At 53.8% G+C, this 21141-nt stretch overlaps 1 protein-coding gene across 1 annotated transcript in view; it reads left to right on the forward strand.

The window, feature by feature from the left end:
• LASP1 (LIM and SH3 protein 1) overlaps window positions 1-21141 on the forward strand; it is a 46761-nt gene that overhangs the window by 9800 nt on the left and 15820 nt on the right. The window contains exons 3-4 of the mRNA XM_006155869.3: window positions 8768-8852; window positions 16889-16996. Coding sequence (XP_006155931.1) covers window positions 8768-8852; window positions 16889-16996 — 193 coding nt within the window. The remainder of the gene's footprint in view (window positions 1-8767; window positions 8853-16888; window positions 16997-21141) is intronic.

Raw genomic sequence — 21141 nt, forward strand, 5'->3', positions numbered from 1 at the left:
GAGACCCCAGAAAGTGAGCGTGGGGGGGGGCTCCTGTAGAAGCTGGGGGTGGGGAGCAGAGACAGAAGGTGAAGCTATTGCCTCCAGCCTGTCAAGGCAGACATACCCCTATTATCCACCCAACGAAGCAGGTAGACCTCTCAGTTCCTCTCCAGACTTTACAACCCTGGCCTTGCCATGCGCAGCTGGTCCTGGGAAGGACCCTGGAGGAGGGGGAAGGTGTGGGACTTTGTGACTCTAGCCGTAGTAGCACCTTGCCCCAGGGTCTGCCCACACCCTCACCCTGGCATCTGCTGAGCAGCTAGTCACGCAGGCCCTGCCTGCAAGGAGTGCCTAGAAGCCTTGGTTTCTTCGGGGTCAAAATTCCTACCCAGGGGTGCTGGACCTTGCACCAGCGTGTTTATTGGCTACCTGCTGTATGCCGGGCATGATGCCAAGTGTTCACTGTCCTCTCTCCTGTTTTCCTCCTGCCGTGACCCCTTCAGTGGCAATCGGGTTCCTGAAGCCTGGCATTGCCAGGGCATAGGGTTGCCCATTCCTGTTCTTCTTGCCTTCCTTTGTGCACCTCAGGCTTCTCCTCACCACCTGCTCCATGCTGGGCTAAACCTAGTGCGACACGCAAAAGGGCAGGTGGAATCTCCTGGCATGTCCCAGTGGGTGGGCCCACCAGTGAATGCGTTTGGCGTGCAGGGAGGCCTCTCTGTTTTGCCCATGTCTAGCCCGTCCTTGAGCTCTGAGTGGGGGAGCTAGGATCTTGCGGGGAGGTGGTCAAGAGAGAAGAAAGCTGTTTGTCTTTCCCTGTAGCTTCCAAAACTGAGACTCAGCTTCTCAAAACTGAGATTTTAGTTCTGGAAAGTGACTGTAAGCAGCTACACCTAAGCAGGGAAAAGGCTTCTTCTGTTTCTCTCCTTGTCTGGGAGTGGGGTGGGAGAGAACCCAGGCCGGAGCTCGCTGCCAATCCTGCCTGGCGTGGAGGACCCCCACCCCACGTACGTGCAGCTTCACACGTGCCCAGACACACACAGGGCTCTGGGGGGGCCCTGGGGCCGGGGAGAAACTGCAGAGAGCTGGGCTGGATGGCTCTCATTTCCAGGATTCCCTTCTCACATTTGGGCTGCAGCCATGCAGGCATCTCTGGCAAGGTAGAGGCTGCATTTATGGCTAACTGAATTCTTTCTTGGAGCTTCTAGATGGGTGGGGGGAGCCAGCTCTGTTGGTTAGAAAGAGTATTTATGATTTGTTTTGTTATCGGGATTGGGCCTCACGCCCTGGCTCCCTGGCTCTGTACAAACCTGCTTCTTTGTCTCTATGCAAATACTCCCAGAGCCTGGAGGTCAGGACTGGGGGTGGGAGGCTGGGGAACTGTCCAGCCCCTCCTCTTGGGGAGCCTATAGACAGGCCAGAGGAACCATCTTTTGGGATGCAGGGTGGACGTGGGCTGGAGAAGGGAAAGGGGGACTCGATTGCAACTTGCCCCTTCACCGACTGCAGATATCTTGGTCCACCCTCTGTTTCCTGGTGCTGTCCGTGAGCAGCTGAGGAGGATGGAGAGGTTCTTGTTTCTTCCCTCGGACCTCAGATGGGAGTGGGGTAAAGGCCTGCTGGATGCACCTGTGTGCCTAAGTGTCTCTGGATTCTAGCAAGCGTCTCTAATCCCAGCTACCTTTTTTTTTAGAGGGTTTTGCTATATAGGGTGCGTGCGCTTGACAGACAGACAGAGACAGAGAGACAAAACGAGAAATCACCCCCCAGGGGGGATGGCCACGCCGCAGTCCCTTCTCCTCCATTCTCCTCTCGGGATCTTGGGCACGCACGCACACATGCCCGGCGTGAGTTTTAAGCCACCGGGTCTGGGACACGAACCACAGTCGACTACATGGGAGTCCGGCGACATAGCCATTACGCTAACTGCTGGTCCCCCTTTTTTCTTTTTTAGTCTTTTTGCTATAGTGTGTGTGCACTCTCTGGAGAGAGACAGAGAAGAAAAATGAGAAATCATTCCTCAGGGGGGCTAGCCATGCTGCAGTCCCATCTCTTTTTTACTCTTCTCTTGGGATTGTGGGCATGCACACACATGTGCCTGGCATGTTTTTCAAGCTGCCAAGTCCAGGATTTGAACCGTGCTGTGGCCATGTGGGATCTAGATCCTTAACCACCATGCTACTGCTGGCTCCTCCCAGCTGCTTTTAAGAGGTGGGGGCAGTGGTGGGCAAATCCAGGATTGGGGCCTGGAGCTTTCTTGACTCCCCAGAATTCTCTGCCTCTACTGGGAAAATTGGGATCAGGCGTCTTAGGGAGCGGGGTTGGTACTAGGAGTGAGAGTGGGAAGAGGACCTGCTGAACCTTGGGGATGGGGGAGATGAGTTCAAACAGTGGGCACAATGGTCAGACGGAGTCTCTAGGCAGCTCCCTTCCACTTTGCTGTCATCCTCAAATCGGGGCCTCAAGGAACTTTAGGGATCACTGTGCTTCCCAGTACCCCCATTTTACAGATGAGGAAACTGAGGCCCAGCATAGCTCTTTGTGTTTTGCCAAGAGGAACAGGTGCATGCTTTGTCTTTTTTTCCTTTTGCCTGGTATCCCTGAGAGCTGATAAGTTCTTCTCGTGTCTAGCCTTGATCTTTTGCCCGTTCATTTTTCCCCCTCTGTTGCAACAATGCTTCTTTGTTGCTTCCTGTCCCCACCACTTCAGCTCCTTGGGCCTGGGGGACAGGGAGAAACTGGGTTAGCGGACAGAGCCCTGGCCAGCTGCGGGCAGTGTTCCCAGCAGGGGCTTTGGAATCAGCAGCCCTTTCCAGAGGCAGGATGTCAAGGCTGGCTTTTTTTTTTTTTTTTCCTTTCTTCCCCTTTTGGTAAAACCAAAAGCTCCTTGTTACTTTTATTGGTGTATTTTTGTTCCTCCTCGAACACAAAGCTGTGGTTGGGAAGGGTTCAAGCCTGGAAGGGGTGAGGTCACATGTGGAAGGGGAGCTGGGCTTCGGGATCTCTGATTTGTTCCTGTTCTGCTGCTGGATTGTGGCGAATGGCAGAAGTGGGAGTGAGACCGGTGCCCTACTAACTGTCCCTGTCACCTTAAGCCTGTAACCCTTGCAGCTTCTCAGCATCCTGCCTGTCCTCGAGCAGGAAAGTGTCTCATAGGCCTTCAGGGATGACCCCTCACTGGGGCAGAGGCTGCCCTCCTGCATCCCTGCTGGTCCTAATCCTTGGGGACACTGCTTTTGCAAGGTCTGAAGAGGCAGCTCCTAACCAGAGGTGGCCTTCTAGTGTCACCCTCTGGGGTCTCCCATAATGGCCATACTTACAGACAGGCAGTGTTTGAAGGATAAAGTGCTTTGCTCTGCATCCACCCTACCAAGCACAACCTTCCCTGGAGCTCTGGACACCTGGAGGTGGACTGGGGCCCATCTGGACTGCTATGGTATTGGGGACAGTGCAATAAGGCCTCTGTCCTTGACACTGAGCCTCAGTTTCTTCATCTGTAAGATGGGCGCAGTGGTAGTGGCTGCTTTGCCTAGCCCAAAGCCTTGTGGCAGTTTTCAAGGGTGCAATATACGATGCACAGGGCACGGGGTATTACGAAGCTGCATCGGATACCTCTAAATTCTCCTGAAGGCCTAAGCTCTGCCTAAGCTCTGCCGACTGAGTGCCCCGCCCATCCCTGTTCTTGCCCAGAAGAGGTCTTTTCCTGGTTTTGCTCTCATGGATGCTAGGTCCTTTCCCTAGCCCCCCAGGCATCGTGTCCTACTGGTGGGCTGTCTCCATACCTCTCTGTCCCACAGAATGGCTGATAGCAGTAAGGGAGGTGGGGAGGGTTTTGCAGAGAGCTCACCCATTTGGGATGATTGACAGTGGGCCCTGCCATATGCTGGCTGGCCCACAGAAGGGACAAAGAACAGCTGTGCCCTGGTCTCAGCTCTGTGCCTGGGCTTCCTCTCCATGACCCAGTCTGTTGGGACAGGGCCCCGAGCTGTCAAAGCACCCACATTGGGACACACACACACACACACACACATACACACAGCCCAACTGGGATCTGAGGCCAGGGGTAGCAGGCGCATCAGCCGGAGGACAGAGAGGTAGGGGAAGGTAGGATTCCCAGCAGTTGTTTCTGGAAGGAGGTCAAGTTGGAGGGGGAGGGGCACAGCACGGCCCTTCTTATACCCTCCTTCTGGAAGCACCCGAGGCCCCTGACTTCCACGTGTAGGTTGTCTATAAGGATCCCGCAGACACCATCTCCTTGGCCCCCTTGGGCTCCTCCTTAGTTGAGGACACCCTGCAGTCTGCGTCTCTTCCCCACCCCCATAGACCTCCCTCTCCCTCTCGCTCTCGCTGCTCTCCTGCCTGGAGCTGAGGATGAGGTTGCCATGGGAACCCGAAGCGCAGTGAACAGAGGAAGGGAAAGGCAGGGTTGTCTCGCCAGGGCTGGGGGCTGCAGGGAGGGGACAGGCTGACCCAGCCGGAGGAATAGAGCCTGTGCTGCGTCTGCCGCCTTCCTCTGCCTGGAGTTGGGTTTAGGGGGCAGTAGTAGGAGATTGGAGGCTCTGGGGCTTCTCCTTTAATCTAGTTAATCTGATGCAGGATTAAAATCCTTCCTCCACCCCTGCTGAATTAAGCCAAGTCAACATCTAGGCTGGCCCACCCCCTCCCCCTTCCTGTCTGATGGGATTAGTGTTCCTGGCTCTGGAGGGGGGGGCTGAGCTGGGCGGAGAGTCATGGTGGTTCCAGAGGACAGAGTACCTGCCAGCCCCATGCGGGGCACTGCCTGCATGTGACAGGAGCTCCTGAGACCCGGTGGGGTGCAGGGAACGGTGAGGGCCAGGGTAGGGCATAGGTGTGGGGATGGCTTGTGACATAGCTGTTGCTGTTGCAAGTGGACCCACTGTTTCGCTGTCTGGGAGACGCCCTTTGCTGCGGAGGGCACACATATGTATTCATCACGTGTGGGGCATACGCAGTGTGCAGGAGCTGAAGCGTGTATGGGGCGTATCAGGTGCATGTGTCTGGCTGTCCTTGGGCCACTGGAGCTGACCCTCTGCTTTAACCCTGTACATTCACGCAAATAGGAAACTCCAGTGTTTGCACTCTGGCTCCCAAGGACTTGTGTTTGGCAAGTTGCTAGCCACCGAGCCCCTGCTCCTCTACCCCAGGCTAACCTGCACCATCTTCTCAGATTATTCCTTTTTTCCTTCTTTTTTAAAGACAGAGTCTTCTGGCCTGTGATGCAGTAGTAATGTAGTGCCCTACAAGGCTGGAAACTACATGGCCAACTGTGGGTTCAGATCCCTGGGCTGGCCTGAAAGCACACCAGGCACGTGGGTGTCCGGGATCCTGAAGCCGGAGGGGCACGGGCCAGGGGATCTCAGCACGATGAGACCCCGTCAAGGTGTCGCTGTCTCTCTCCCATGCATGCCTGTCTACGTGTTTTCTGCTATTTTGGCACCTGAATAATTTATTTAATTTGTTTCTGTTATTTATTTATTTATTTTTTGGGAGAGGTTTTTCCTATAGGGCATGCACACTGGCCAGAAAGACACAGAGAGACAGAAAGCGATAAATCACCACCACCCCCCTCCCCCGGGGGAATGGCCACGCCGCAATCCCTCCTCCTCCATCCTCCTCTCGGAATCTTGGGCATGCACGCACACGCGCCTGGCGTGAGTTTAAGCCACCGGGTCCAGGACTCAAACCGCGGCCGACTACATGAGAGTTCAGTGACATAGCCATTACGCTAACTGCTGGCCCCTCTGTTATTTATTTTTTTTAAAAAAAGCAAGATAATGCTTCACCATGTCACAGTCCTCTTGCCTCCACCTCCCAGTCTGGAACAGTAAGAGCACACCACTGGACTGGGCCATTAAGGAGGACTGGAAATCAAACTCAGGCCTCCCACGTGATCCCAGCCTGTGGAGCACAGTGCACCCCATTGTGGGTGCAGCACCTATAGTGGTGCACCCCACTGCACCTGGGCCTTAGACTCTCCAAGTTCTGGATCAAAGCTATCTAGAGGTCTCTTTCACATCCCTGCTGCCCCACGCCCTCTCTGCCACGTGAGTCTCTAAAGATGCTGTCCTCACTGCAGCCCACCCGGAGGTGCCTTTAGAGAGGCTCTGATTCGGGATGAGGCTCATCTCCGAAGGCCTCCTTCCGGGGACCTCAGGGCCACCCAGTTCTGCTGGAAGTCTTACTTCAGTCCCTCTGCTCTTCTCCCTCTGGTTTTCTGGAATAGACTCCTAGTTAATCTTCCCTTGTCCTGGAACGGCTCAGGAATTTCCAATGGAGTTGCTCAGCCATGGATGGCCCTGGCCCTGGTGTGGAGCTGGGCCAAGCCTGGGGACTGGACCCCGGACTCAGTCCTGCATGTGTGCATGGGCTGTTTCCGTTGGCAGCTGCAGGCACCTGTGTTTGCTTTTCTCCTCCTGCTTCCTTCCCTCTGTGGGGGGAGCGGCCAGCTGGGCCTCAGCCGTGAGGCTGGGGAAGGGCACAGCCAGACTCACCGAGGTCCCAGACTGTGAAACTAGCCAGGGGAGAAGAGGATTTGCCAGAGTTCCCCAGGAAGCCCATGGCAGGGCTAGAGCCCAGTACTGTGACCTTTCTGGTCACACTCCTCTTGGTTGAGTTTTTCAAAGCCCATATCCTACCCTTCACAAATGGTGGCCCAGAGGGTGGTCACATGTTTACAGGTCGCTCTGGCTCAGGGTGCTACAGGTGGCTGGGAACTTGCCAGCTTTGGAAAAGCACAGGCAGGTGGGCAGTTTATGTCAGCTCTTAGGCACGACAGCCAGCCAGGGTGGCACTTGCTGGGAAGAGGTCCTGGGAGACCACCCAGCTCTTCCCTGGGGCAGCCTGTGAGTCAGGGACCTGCAGTGCTCACAGCTGGGTGAGAGGTGGTCACCCAGGGCTAAAAATGGCCAGACCTTGGGCTCCTGCTTGGGAAGCCACCCCTGGTCCCTGAAATAGGTTCACACACCAGCACATACAGAAGCCACTGACTCAGGGATGCGTCCCCTTTGGCTGGTTGGTTGGAAAACTCATGATGACCCAGGGAATGTAAGAGGCCCAAGTTCTAGTCCTGACTGCTTCAATGTCTGGTTGGGACTAAAACTTGGGAATAGCATTCCAGTTACTGTTCTAGAAGCTTGGGATAAATAAATGAACAAAGGAGATCAGAAACAAAAGAAAAGCCTTCCCTTGTGGAGAAATAGTGGAAAGGCCAGGCAGTAGACTGATGTGATAACTCAGTTGACTGTGAAGACTGCTGAGTGATGAGGGCCCGGCCGCCATACTTGTTTTCACTGTGAACTGAGGGGGTGGGGCCTGACTGCTCTGGTGGTCCTCATGGCGTGGCTCTGTGGGCTCCCCTCGTTTCTGCTACTTCCAAGCCTGCCCTCTCCCTGCACAGCTGGACCCTGGTCTGTCCTGTGCCTGGAGATTGGGTGGTTTTGTTCGGCATATTGGTCTCTTTCTTTTCTTTCTTTCTTTTTTTTTTCCTTGAGAGGTTTTTGCTATAGAGCTCGTGCGCTCACCAGAAAGACAGAGAGAGACAGACAGCGAGAAATCACCCCCCAGGGGGGATGGCCATGTTACAATCCCTTCTCCATTCTCCTTCCGGGATCTTGGGCACGCACGCACATGTGCCCGGCGTGAGTTTAAGCCACCGTCTGGGACTCAATCGCGGTCGACCACATGGGAGTCCAGTGACATAGGCATTACGCTAACTGCTGGCCCCTCAGCATATTGGTCTCAAAAGAGATGATCCGAGTGCAAATCTGGATCCCACCACTTACTGGCTGTGTTTCTTGGCCATATTGATAAATCTCTGTGCCCTCAATTTTCCCATCTGTCAAAGGGGGATAATGGCAGGGCTGGGCAGGTGGCAGAGAGAATTCGATGAACCAAGTTGTGTAAGTCCTTAGTACAGGGCTAATGTGAACTGTTGTTATTGTTTGTTATCTGTCACCCAAGGGTGACCTTCCTTTTTGGTTTTAAGCTGGTCTTCCTGCTACAAACTAACAATCTCCAATTATGCCGGACCTTGTTAGCTCCTCCCTCTTAAGGGAAAAAGCATCCCCCTTGAGGAATGGTCATGCTGCAAGCCCTTCTCCACCTTCCCCTCCTTTTGGAATTGTGGGCAGGCACGCGCATGCGCCCAGTGGGCTTCTCAAGCTGGGGGTCAGGATTCAAATGGTGCTGTCAGCTGTGTGGGATCCAGCCACCTTCACCACCACACCACTGGCTGGCCTCTTGTTAGCCCTTTGAAATGCCACTTTGGACAAGTGCATTCTCTTTCTTGCCACTTCCTCTGAGAAGCCCCCCTGGATATGAATGTCCTTTCCCTCTGTCTCTGTATCCCTCTTGTCCTCCATTCCCCCAAACCCTGCCCACATGGTTGGTCTCCATTTCTGGTCTTAACTGAAAGCTTGGCCCTGATCCTATGCCTGTAGATGCCAAGCATGGGTTGTCCCCACACAAGAGGAATCTGGAACCCTCAGAGTGTCCCGACAACTTCCTTGGCTCAGGATAGTTTTCCCCAACCTGCCAACCACTCAGGCCCTCTGTGCCTTCTCAGTCCGGCCAGCCCAGGCAGAGTCTGAGAAGTGCTTACCTCTCTTTGGCCACGGCCATGGCCACCAAGGTCCTGCGGCTGGGTCTGGGGCAGGGACTGCTCTGGGATAAGAGGAAGTTCTCAGGAGAGCCAGAATCGGCGAGAAGCCCAGAGGCTCCTGGCCTGGCCCCGGAGTGACCCACACTCTATTTTTATGTCCTGCAGACACTACCCCAAGCAGTCCTTCACCATGGTGGCCGACACCCCGGAAAACCTCCGCCTCAAGCAACAGAGTGAGCTCCAGAGTCAGGTGAGGGGCGGGGCTGGGCTGTGGCCTGGCGGGGAGGGCTGTCGTAACCCCACATTTAGCAAGGGCTCCTTCCCCTGTGGTCCTTCAGCAAGGCCTAGGTGCTAAAACCCTAGTCCTCGCCAGCCTACCTACCCCAGCTTGCACCCCGTTACTTCCTGTGTCCTGACTAAGGAGTCAGGGAGCATGCTGGCCTTCCTACCTAGGGCAGGTTGGAGAGGTGTGGGTGTCTGCTCTGGGATGCCCTAAAGTCTGCCTCCTCCAGGAAACTGTCCCCCCCGCCTCCTCTCTTTTCATACCCACCCACAAAGGAGGGGTTTGGGGCAGCCCCAGAAACGGAAACTTGCATCTCTAGGCTCGTGCCAGTCTGAAGTGACACAGCCCACCCACTCTCTAGAGCCATATCCCCACCCCTTCTCCAGCCTTCGAAGGGCAGGGTGTGAAGGGGCCCTGCCAAGCGGGGGAAACTGTCCTGCCTTTTCTCCTTAGGCCTGACTTTCCTGAGCACAGGTGTGTGGGGAGGGTTGCAGGCCCTTGTCACAGGCAGGGCCCCTGTCCCTCCTGGCCCAGAGGGAACTTGGTCTTTAGTGGACACTGAGGAATGAGAAAAGGGTCTGCTGCCCTGACGTCCCACAGCTACCCCTACCTGGGACTTGGGAGGGCTTCTGGGACAAGCCTGGCCTGCCGTGGGGTGTGATGGGGCGGGGCTTCAGCAGGGATTACGGTGAAGGAGAGAATACATATTGGGACTCACACAGTGGGCAGGGTGCTGGGGACCAGGAAAATGCTGGGCCATGGGGACAGGGGATCACTCCCCACCCCTCCAGAGTGGGACTGCGTGATTTCCACCTTGCCTGCCCTGCCTGGGTTCTGTCAGAGAGAACCACCCTCCCTGGGTAGGGCTTTCCATGTAGCCCTCCCATGGTACAGATGAGGCGCCCGAGGCACTGAGAGACTGGCCAGGGTCGAGCAGGTGCGACGGGTCGTTGCAGTAGCTGCAGTTCAGTGCTCCTGGGTTCGTGCAGTCCTACGGCAGCTGTGCAGGGGTAGGGTCAGCCGCTTTACAGCAGAGGAAGTAGAGGCTGCGGCTCTGAGCGCACGTTCGTCTACCGCAGAGGCTGATGTTCTTCCCGGTTTCCATCTGACTCTCTAAGGAGCACAGAGATGGCCCCTTGTGCTGACGAGAATGGCGGTAGTTTAGCAAGTGCTTTTAGTTACTTCGCCCCATTTATCCCAGACCCGACTCGGGGCGCAGGGCAGGGTGTAGGTGGAAGAGCTGTTTCCTGCAGTTTACAGATGCAGGAACTGAGGCAGAGGTAGGCACAGAGCTTGGGCCACCGACACCTAGAGTAAGAGGCTTTAGGACTGGGGCCGCTCGCTTTTTGCTCTTTAACCATGCCTGAGCTCTGCAGCCTGAGCTCATGCCTGCCTACTGCCCAAATGTCTCTGCCTGGGGAGGGACCCAGAAGAGGAGGTGCTGGCGGAAACAACAGCAGGTCTGGGTAAAGGTACATGTCCAGAGATAGGGAACGGGGGTGCACATGCACACACACACACACACACACACACACACACACACACACACACGGGGAGGCAAGAGACACACCCCTCCTGTTCTCAGGAGGAGAAATTCGAACCCCTCAGCCTTTGTCCATCCCACAAAAGCCAGGCTGCAGCTCTTTTTGCCTCTGGAACCTGATCCCCGAGAGGCAGGCTCTGTAGGAGGAAGCACACCCAGGTTGAGAAGCCAGCAGGTGACAGTGCTGCTGTTGCCTGGGCGGCTTTGGCCCTTCACAGAGAAAGTACAAGCCGCACCCAGGCTTTAGGGGCTCCTTTGCCCACCCCTGCCCTTGGCTTCCCAGGGGCCTGGCGTGCTCCTGGGCAGGTTGGGGAAAGCATGAGTGACGGTCCCTCTTCAGTAGGTTCTCACCGAGGCCCGGACTGTGCGACATGAGGCAGGCGTCCAAATGTTCCTGGGACATGGAATTCAAGTGCGAGTTTATTTTGGTGCAGAGAAAATTTGAAATTCATGCATAGTGTTTTCATCACACACATTTGCTGTGAGCTTTTGGGAGACTCCTCGTGTCCACCTGCCTCCATTTAGTCCTCCCCACCACCTGGAGGAGGGGCTCCTCTGCCCCTGGATGGATGGGGACTCAGATCTAGCAAGGCCACTCCACTTAGCCGGAGCTCAGTGACGGGCAGATCTTGAGCATTCAGTCTGGCCCCAGAACCCTTTCCTCTTAGCAGCTGACTCCTGTGACATGCTGCCCTGTCCCCAACCTGTAGGACACACTGGCCACCATCATGTAGGAGGGGGCTTGCTGGAATCCTACTGCTAGGCCCCACCCAAGGGACTTTTGTTTGGCAAGCCTGGGGTGAGGCCCAGGAACCTGCATTTGACCCTGAGTGGTTTGAAAGACTTGGAATGGGCCCCTGGGCAGGGAGGGGGACTGGCAGGAGCCATCGGAAGGAGCTCGCCCTGTTTGCTCCGAGGGGTGTGAGTCCTGGGAGTTAGGGCTTTGACAAAGGCCCAGCTCTACTCCCCTGAAGTTGGAGTTCTTGGGGCTTCAAGCTGGGGGCTGGGAGAGGTAGAGTGTGGGGAGGAAAAGGCCCTGGGCTCTTTGCGGACCTGGTTCCATCCCTTTCCACCTCCCACCAGCTGGGTGGTCTGAGGTTGGCCTCTCACCAGGAAAGTGGGCACAGCAACCCAGTTGCCTGGAGGTCAGGGGCTGGGCCGGGACGCAGGCTTGGAAGGGCTGAGCCAGCCTGGCTGGGGGCGGTGACAGGTTCTGGTTCCTGTGGCTGCTCTGGGGGCAGGGCCGCTAGCATGGCCTGTGGCTGGCGGGAAGGGAAGGGGGAGCCTAGTCCGCCTACCCGCCCTGCCCCGCCAGTCTGTCAGCTGGTCTCTTTCCAGAGCCCCTTCCTGGGCCTGCCTTGGTTGTCTCACTCAGCCCTTCCGGCCCTGGGAAGCTGCCCGTGCTATTTCACTCTGTTTTCCTGTCACTATATTGGTCCCAAAGTGGCACTTTGGGTGTCTGGGACACCTGGAGCCTCCCCCGTGGGAGGGGGAACCACAGAGCTGTCCAGAAATAACCCTCTGGATGGTCCTGCCCAGGCCTGGCAGAGCAGGGAGCTGGCAGCTGGGCCCCGCCCCCTCCTTCATCTGCAGCTCCCCAACCCCTGCACCCCCCAGTCCCAGGCTGGGTGGAGGCAGCAGCTTTGGGGTAGGCCTGAGCTGGAGGTCTCCCAACCCCAGACAGAAGTGCAAGCAGAGAGCCTCTCATGTTCTCTTCTGTCATACCTTCATGACCCTGTGGGAATGCCACAGAGGGGAGGGGAGGAGGAGAACAAGGAGAGCCTCACCTTATGCCCTGGGCAAAGTGTCCATTCTTACCTTGGGTCCTGAGACCAGCACAGCAGGCAGCGAAGCCGGAAACACTGCTCTTACTTGACAGGTCCCGTCCCAGATCTGCTTCCACTAGCTGTGTGACTTTGGGCAAGTTTTTTAACCTCTCTGTGCCACAGTGCTGTAAAATGGGGATTACCTTTGTCCAAGGGTTGTGTTGATAATATTGGTCTATGTTAGGCATTTTTTAAAAAATGATTATTTATTTAATTTTATTTATTCATCCATTAGTTTTAACTTTACCAGAGAGAGACACAGAGAGAGAGAGAGAGGGAAAAGGGAGAAAGGAAGCCTCCAGGTCCGGGACTCGAACTGTGGTTGGCCACGTGGGAGTGTCTAGCACCAAAACCACTACGCCAACTTTTGGTCCCCCTGTGTTAGGCATTTAATGGTGTCTGACAAGGAGTCAGTAAAGGTCCGCTATCACTACTCTCCTGGAAAGAGGAAATGGAACTTGGGCATGAGGAAGCTAAGAAATGAACACAGAGATCTCTTTTTTGTTGTTTTTTTTTTTTTTTTTTTAAGAGATTTTTACTATAGGGTGCATGTGCTCTCCAGAGAGACAGAGAGAGACAGAAAATGAGAAATCACCCCCCCGCCTCCGGGTAATGGCCACGCCACAATTCCTTCTCCTCCATTCTCCTTTTGGAATTTTGGGCATGCATCCACACACCCCTGGTGTTAGTTTTAAGCCTCTGGGTCTGGGACTCGAACTGTGGTCAACTACGTGGGAGTCCAGTGACGAGACCATTATGCCACCTGCTAGTCCCAACATAGTAATCTTTTTTATTTTTAAGGATTATTTTAGGGATCAGCAGGTCGCATGGTGGTTAGCGTGCTGGACTTCCACATGGACAACTACAGTTCGAGTCCTGGACTTGATGGCTTGCTTTCTCACTTTCACTCTCTGATCAAATTAAAGTAATAATAATAAAAATAATAAAATTATTGGGACCAGCAGTTAGTGTAATGGCTATGTTGCTGGACTCCCATGTAGTCAACCACGGTTTGAGTCCAAGACCCGATGGCTTAAACTCACGCTGGGCGTGTGTGCACACGTGCCCAAGATCCCGAGAGGAGAATGGAGGAGAAAGGATTGCAGTGTGGCCATTCCCCCTGGGGGGTGATTTCTCACTTTCTGTCTCTCTGTCTCTCTCTGTCTTTGTGGCGAGCACACACACCCTATAGCAAAAATCTCTCAAACATTTTAAATAAATAACTTTTTAAAAAATAATTATTTTATTTAACTTTACTTGTTTATTATTTTCCAGTTTGATCAGACAGAGAGAGAGGGAAAGTGAGAAAGCAAGCCACCAAGTCCAGGACTTGAACCACAGTTGGCCATGTAGGAGTCCAGGACCTTTAACCACCACACCACCTGTCAGCCCCACCAATATAGTGATCTTTGACTAGTTCTGCTTCCAGCCCCAGCCTTTGTCATTAGCTCTCCTCTCCATCTTTGTGTGTGATTTAAAAAAGGTTTCTTTTTTAAAAATATTATTATCATTATTATATTTAAACATGATACAGGCACTTGCCAGAGAGAGAGAGCGAGAAAGAGAGAGAAAGCAAGTCACCAGGTCTGGGGCTCAAACCAGCATTGGCCTTGTGGGAATCCAGCATCTTAATCACCATGCCACTTGCTGATCCCAAAACAGGTTTCTTTTTTAGAAGGTTTCTTCTATTAGGAGACAGGTTATAGTATGTGTGGGCCCAACACATAGTAGACATATAATAAGTATATATTATATAGGGGGGAGGATGGAAAGTAAGAAATCATCCCCTGGGGGGCTGGCCATGCCCCAGTTCCTTCTCCATTCTCCCCTTGGGATTTTGGGCACACACGCACATGTGCCCGTGATTTTCAAGCTGCCAGGTCTGGGACTCAAACCACACAGTGGGCCATATGGGATCCAGTGCCTTAACCTCCATGCCACCTGCTGGCTCCACTACCGTTTTTTGCATCAAGATCTTTCTTATCATTCTTGTATTGGGCCATCAAGGCAATTATTTTTCACATTGTGCCGCCTCGTTTGCTTGGAGATGATGCGGGTGCGTTTGGCTCCTTCCTCGCTTCTGCAGCAGACGTTGGCATGTCCCTGCTGTGTGCTGGGGCAGGGTGGAAAGCAGATGCAGGGAGATCACTAAGAACCTACATGTAAAAAGTAGATGGTGCCCAGGGCTGTTTAGGCTTCAGGGTCCTCAGGCATTAATCCTGGCCTGACTGTGGGACTTCCCAGGATGGGAGGCCCAGCTGTCCCCCAGGGATGGAGTCAGCTGTTGAAGTGCAGAGTTGTACTCTGACCCAACATACAGCCTTGATCAAGGGACCTCAGGCAGGTCCCTTCCCTGCGCAGGGACCCTGGTGACATGCTGCTGGTCCCTCCAGACCAGAGGGCAAGTGCTTCTGTTTCTAGGCTGTTCCTACCCCTTTTCACCAGAAGACCTCTCAGATAGTCTTCCCCATCTGGATTCTCCGGTCAGGCCTCACATGGTTACAGAATGGCACAGACTACAGGTGAGAGGCTTTTAGAGATCAGCTAGCCAGCCCCTAAGTGGACCCAGAGAGAGGCACCGATTTGCCTAGAGACACAGCAAGGAGGCGTGAGCCCAGGCCTTTCTCAGCCTCTGTTCCTCTGCAGCCAATTCCCTCGCTGGGCCTCCTCTGCTGGGAGCGAAATGAGTTATCCTTCCCCACCAGGGCGGGGGAGGCAGTTCCCGAGCCTGGGAACCAGTTGATGTCATTGAGTGCCACAGCAGTTATGTCCTTGGATTAAGGGCCTGACCCTTGCAAAGCCAGAAAACAGAGGAAGGAGGTGGGGACTGGCTCGTTTGGCACTGTGATGGGGACTGAGCACTTTCACATGGTGCCCCGCCCGTACGGGTTGAGCCCATTCTGTTCTGCGCGTGCTCCGTTCTTCAGCGCTCTGTCTGTCACTAGCCGGCATGCCTGGCGTTGTGCTCCCCACTGCATGTGGAAACCGAGGCCGAGTCTGTCAGTACTAGCTCCATCCCACTCTGCGCATGCTTGGTAGGAAGCTCCGCCCCGCATTTTAACTGGGCCCGGGGACAGCTCTTTTTACAGGTGAGGAAACCGAGAGCTGGGGCCTTAGAGTCGGGGCGTTGGCACTTGGAACTACAGTTTTCTGTCCCTGGGTGCCTCACCTTTCCAAGGGGCGCCCTGCTTCCCTCTGAGAGTCACAGTGCTGGCCCAGGCCTTCCTGGATGTGTGGATGATGGGTGGCTTCTGGGCCCTAGGGTGGCCTGGTGTCTAGTCCACTGCATTATCTTCAGGTCTGATAGGAACTGGCACACCCAGGCCTTTCTTTTCAGCCTGAATCAGAGCAAAAGAGGAAGAACTCCTGAATAGGAGGCCTGGGCTCTAGGGGACGAACAAGGACCCCTGACCCCTGACGGATGCGTGGAAGGTCTGGCAGGTGTGGCCGTGGCAGCGTACATGTGTGTTTTTGGTCAGGTCAGCATGCACATCAGTGCTGTGGCCAGATGACTCCATGCCTGGAAGCCGTGTGAGCTTTTCATCCTGGAAACTCCCAAGGTCCCCAACGCCATGTCCTGAGCTGACCTGTTTCCCCCATGGAGGAAATCCAGGCAGCTGGCGGGGTCTGGAACAGATGGCTGCTGCAGTGGACAGTGAGGGCCCTGGAAGCCAAGGCACTCCAAGCGTTCCCTGCCCCGTGAGCATTTCTCAGCCTCTGCTCTGTTCTTCGACGCCCTGGGGAGGACGAACTGTTCCTTGTATTGCAGCGTGTTTGGTGGCAGGGAAGTCCTTCCTGGTGTCAGACTTGAGCCTCTAGTACTTGAGTTTCCTGTGGCGTTCTCAGAAGAGGAGGGCAGCGGTATGGTGGAAGGGTTCTTCCCCGAGCTCGTTCTGAAATGCTGCCTGTCCCTTCCCAGCTTCCTCCCCTTCTGTGGCAGTGGCCTCGGAAGCTGGCCGGGCAGGCTCCAGGAAGCCGCCAGGGCCCGTCAAAGGCTCATTGATCCAGCTTCCCGGTGGCTGTCTCACACCCTCCTTTCTGGGCACCAACTCTCCTTTGGCACAGCCCTCCGTCAGCTGGTCACTTAAAAACTCACCCAGGCTTTCAGTGGGTCGGGCTGCATCCTGCCCAGGGTGAGGTCAGGGGCAGTTCTAGGCGCTCTGGAAAGAACCTTCTTCCTATTCGGCTTTCAGGCAGGATGAGCTGGCTTGAAGGGCTGGGAGCTGGGTGGTGAGGGTTTGCACCCTGGTGCCCCTGGACCGTTGCTGCTCTACTCTGGGACCTTGGGCAGGAGACCTTGCCTCTCCATGGCTCTGTTTCCTTATCAGTAAAATGGAGCTGATAAAATGTGTGTGAGATGTCGAGACTGAAACGAGATAGTTCACACAGGGCCCCTGGCACTACGCCCTCCACTCAGAAGGCGCTGCAGAAAGCTTCGTGGATTGACATCGTTATTAGCCTAATGCTTTTTGGCTAAGCCTTCTGCTTTGAGATGGCATTTCTGGGCAGGGCTTTCCTTTCTCGGACTCCCTGCCCCATCTCCTGACTGCTGGCTGCCTCCGAGGGGCCCCTGGGCTGGCCTGCTGCCCCTGGCCTGACTCCAGTCCCTCTTCCCTCCCTTGTGGGCCCTCCAGGTGCGCTACAAGGAGGAGTTTGAGAAGAACAAGGGCAAAGGCTTCAGCGTGGTGGCGGACACACCGGAACTCCAGAGAATCAAGAAGACCCAAGACCAGATCAGTAATGTAAGCCCCTGCCCCCACCCCCTCCTCCACCCCGTGCTCCTTGCCACCCTCCCTGCCCTCCTGGCAGACACCAGGAGGTCGGTTTCCTCCACTGCCCCTACTCTGGGAGGGTCTGGCTAAAGACTGCTTGAGCACAGGGAAGGGAAGGGCTCGGGGTTCCCAGATGCCTGTTCTCTGTGCACCCCAGACTCCCTCTTTGCCACCGTCGGCCCACATAGCACTTCCGCCTTGAAGGGACTATGCTCTGGGGGTGTGCGGGCAGGGCAGCATGCTAGACCCCCCTCCACTCTCTTTGAAGATGCTCTTTCCTAGCCCTGGGTATGTGGGTGTCAGGGTGAAGACTGGGATTTTTATCTTAGTGCAGAGGTCCAAACTGGGGGGCGGGGGTGGGCCTCCTCCTCCCTCCCCCGTCCTGGTCTGCCTTGGGGTGCTGACATTGCAGTCATTTCCGCCCTACCTCAGCCTCCTCCCCCACCTCACTGGCTCTTCCTTCCTGTGTAAAAACCCCTGCCGGTTGCCCGCTGGCCCCTCACCCTGTGGTCTGGGCCCTCCTGGCCCAGGGACAGTTGTCAGCCTTGGCTGTGACAAGAGAGGCACTGAATCCATGGTCCCGGTATCGTGTTCCCTCCCTGGTATCTGTGGCCAGAGAGCAGGCCTCGGTTTCCTGCTTGGCTGAGCCACAGACCAGCAGCCTGGGTGGCTCTGGGCATGTGGGGGCAGGGCACTGCCCTGAGCCGCCACCACAGGACACAGGCAAGGGACCTGTGCACAGGGTCCTGGGATGCAGAGCTGCGGGGTGTGCTCAGCCAGCCTGGGCTAAGAGGGCCTGCGAACTACGGCTTGGGCAAGTAGTTGTCTTCACATCTAGAATGGTCAGAAGGTTGTCTAGTGTCTCTTTGGGCTGAGAGACTGGGGATAGAGGCTGCAGGGGGCCTGGGTTTCCGTGGCCCAGCACCCTCCCTCTGGCCCTTTCCCCAGCCTCCCCGCCAGGGCGCTCCCTTCTAAAGGGCCATATTTTGAGCAGGCTGCCAGGTAGCTTTCAGATGCATGGGCAACCCGCAGCCTGCAGACCCAGCTGTGCACACAGCCAGGGCTTTCAAACTCTGACGTTCAACCTATAATAAGAAGCACGTTTTATGTTGCGTCCCACCACACAGCATGCATTTATTTAGGGAAAAAATAGAATCAAAACTTTTAAGAACTAGTACTTACTACTTTTAAGGCATTCAGGTCTCTTCTTCTTTTTTTTTTTCCCTTTTGTTTCTTTAAAGCTTTTATTTAATATTTTTAAAATTTTTAATGATTTATTTCAGCTGAGTTCTTCCACTTTTCGTTTGTTTAAATTTCGCTACAGGACATGTGTGCTCACTGGGGACAGAGAGAGAAAGAGAAAGCACCAATCCCTTCTCCATTCTCCAAGTCCAGGGTCTTGAACTGCGCTGTCGACCATGTAGGATCCAGCCACCTTAACTACCACACCACCTATCTGGCAGAATATATATATATATATGTATATATATATATATTTTTTAAATCATTATTTTATTTGAATGTATGTATGCATGTATGTATGCATTTATTATATTTGACGAGAGAGAGAGAGAGAGAGGAAAAGTGAGAAAGCAAGCCACCAGGTCTGGGACTCAAACCATGGTCAGCCATGTGGGAGTCCAGCACCCTTAACCATCACACCACTGGCCAGCCCCACCCTAAAACTTTTTTAAAATGTTTTTTATGGGGCCAGCCGGTGGCATGGTGGTTAAAGGCGCTATACTCCCACATTGCGATCGTGGTTCTAATCCTGGACCTTTCTCAGTTTCCCTTCTTTCTCTTTCTCTGTCTCTCTGATCAAACTGGAAAATAATAGTAATAATAAATAAAGTTAAATAAAATAATTTTAAGAACACTTTTTATAAGTATAAGAAAGAAAAAAATATTAATGTTATTTATTTCTTCTCTGAGTGAGAGAGACAGAGAGTGAGTGAGCAGCAAGCATTTCCAACAGGGTCTGGATGCTGCGATCCGCCCTCAGCCTCAGCTAGCTCCGATTGTGGGCAGGCGTGTGCCCCACATACCCAGGGAGGCCTCTGGATAGGAACCTAGAACTTTCCCACATGGGTCAGCCTCACAGAACATCATCTGTTACCACCAAGCCACTGTCTGCCCCCTTTTCTGTTCTATTTGACTGTGTGAAGATCGTGGTTGCAGACTTACTAAATGGGTTTTGCAACTAGGTTGGTGGCCTGAGGTAATAGGCGGCTTCCTTTGGGCTAGGAGGATGGGCTTCCTTTGAGCGAGGACGGGCCTCAAGAGGGCTCAGGTTCCTCTTCCCTCCAAAAGTCTCTTGTAGCTTCCTTTGTATTGCCAGGGCTGTCATAGCACCCTGGAGTGCCCCTCTGGCTCAGACCCTGCCAAGGGTAAAGAGGGTGGGGGAGGGGGAAGGTGGCCTGGGTGCCGGGAAACCCTGGAGCTTGGCCCTCCAGCCTCTGCGGGTTTCATGATGAAGGCCTTGTCCTTATCTCTGACGCCTGCTCCTGCCACTGCCCCAGCCCCCAGCACATTCACTCAGTGCCTCACCCATGGGTTTTGGAGGAGCGGGGTCATTCCTTCTCCTTTTCTGGAAGGCTTCCAGAATAGGCCATACCCAGTCCATTCCACCTACTCCTTCCCACCTCTCCTGTTCTTGGAGATGTTAATGATGAGTCCTAGTAATAAAACCTCAAAGTTGCCAAGAAGGTGCACCTGCAAGATAACCATCTTATCTTTAACCACAGGGCTGCCATTAGCTGATTATCCTCTGCTGAGGTGGGGGAGGTGACTTAAAACTGCCTGGGTTGCTGCTTCTGCAGCGGAGGCTGGGACCTCAGCTGGGACCCTAGTGCCGGAAAGCTCTTGGTCTCAGTAATGCAGTCCGTCAGACTCAAGTCTCCCAGGAACTGTGTTGGAACCCCAGGCAGCAATATGGCGTTTACAGAAAATGCGACTCACAGGCCTTCCTCCCCAGCACGCTCTGGACATGCGCGGTCTGTCCTGTCTTGCTAAGAGCAAGATGGTCCTGGGAAGAAACAGCAAGGGCCAGAACGCTAGCTTCTATTACTCAGTGGCTGGGAGACCTCTCTGAGCAGCAGTCTCTTCATTTGTAAAAGGGAACAGTAAGCTTCCTTGGAGAGGGCAGCTGTTAGGACAATGTCAGGTGCTTAGAACCCGGTAAGTGTTGTTGATATTATTTTTGTTGCTTTATAAGCAGACCTGTCTGATTTTTACACTGGCTAAGGAAGGGATAGAGAGTTAAATTTGGTTGACAAGTTTGGTCATTGTCTAATACTCAGAGTACATGAATTAAGGGACCGGTAGGTGGTGTGTGGTTAAGGTGCTGAACTCCAGACATGGCTGACCATGATTCGAGTCCTAGACCTGGCAGCTTGCTTTCTCACTTTTCCCTCTCTCTCTCACTCTGTCTCTGATCAAATTAAGATAAATAAATGAATAAATGAATAAAGTTAAATAAAAAATTAAATAGAATCTGTAGATTAAAATTTTGGAGGAAAGATGCTAATAAATTATATATCTCTAGTGAATAAATGTGTCATCATTAAAGACATTGAAAGGGACTAGAGGCCCCAGCTTTGAGCTGTGGAATGAAGCTTATATGCTGGGGATCCTGGTCTCTGGTCAGCTCTAATGGCTTTAATGGATAGGAAACTTCGGTTGTTGGAGTCCCTTTATGGGACCCTCTGCTTTTTTTTTTATTTTGTTTTTTAAACTCATACTGGGGAATGTGGGTGCATGGCCAAAATTCTAAGAGGAGAATGGAGGAGAAGGGATTGTGGTGTGGCCATCCACATTGGGGTGTGATTTCTCGCTTTCTGTTTCTGTCTCTATAGTGAGTGCATGCACCCTGTACCAAAAATCTCTCCAAAAATTTTTTTATTTTTTTATTACTATTTTTTAATTTGCTATAGGGCATGTGCTCTCACTAGAGATAAAGAGAGGGAAAGTGAGAGAGCAAGCTGCCAGGTCTGGGACTCGAACTACAGTCAGCTATGTGTATGTCTAGCGCCTCCTTTTCATAATATGAATTTTCCATGAACTCTTTTTTAGAATTATTTAATTTTAAAATTTGTTCTTTTTCTTTTCTTTCTTTC

The sequence above is a fragment of the Tupaia chinensis genome, unplaced genomic scaffold (assembly GCF_000334495.1).
Source record: "Tupaia chinensis unplaced genomic scaffold, TupChi_1.0 Scaffold000477_1, whole genome shotgun sequence".
Taxonomy (NCBI): Eukaryota; Metazoa; Chordata; class Mammalia; order Scandentia; family Tupaiidae; genus Tupaia; species Tupaia belangeri.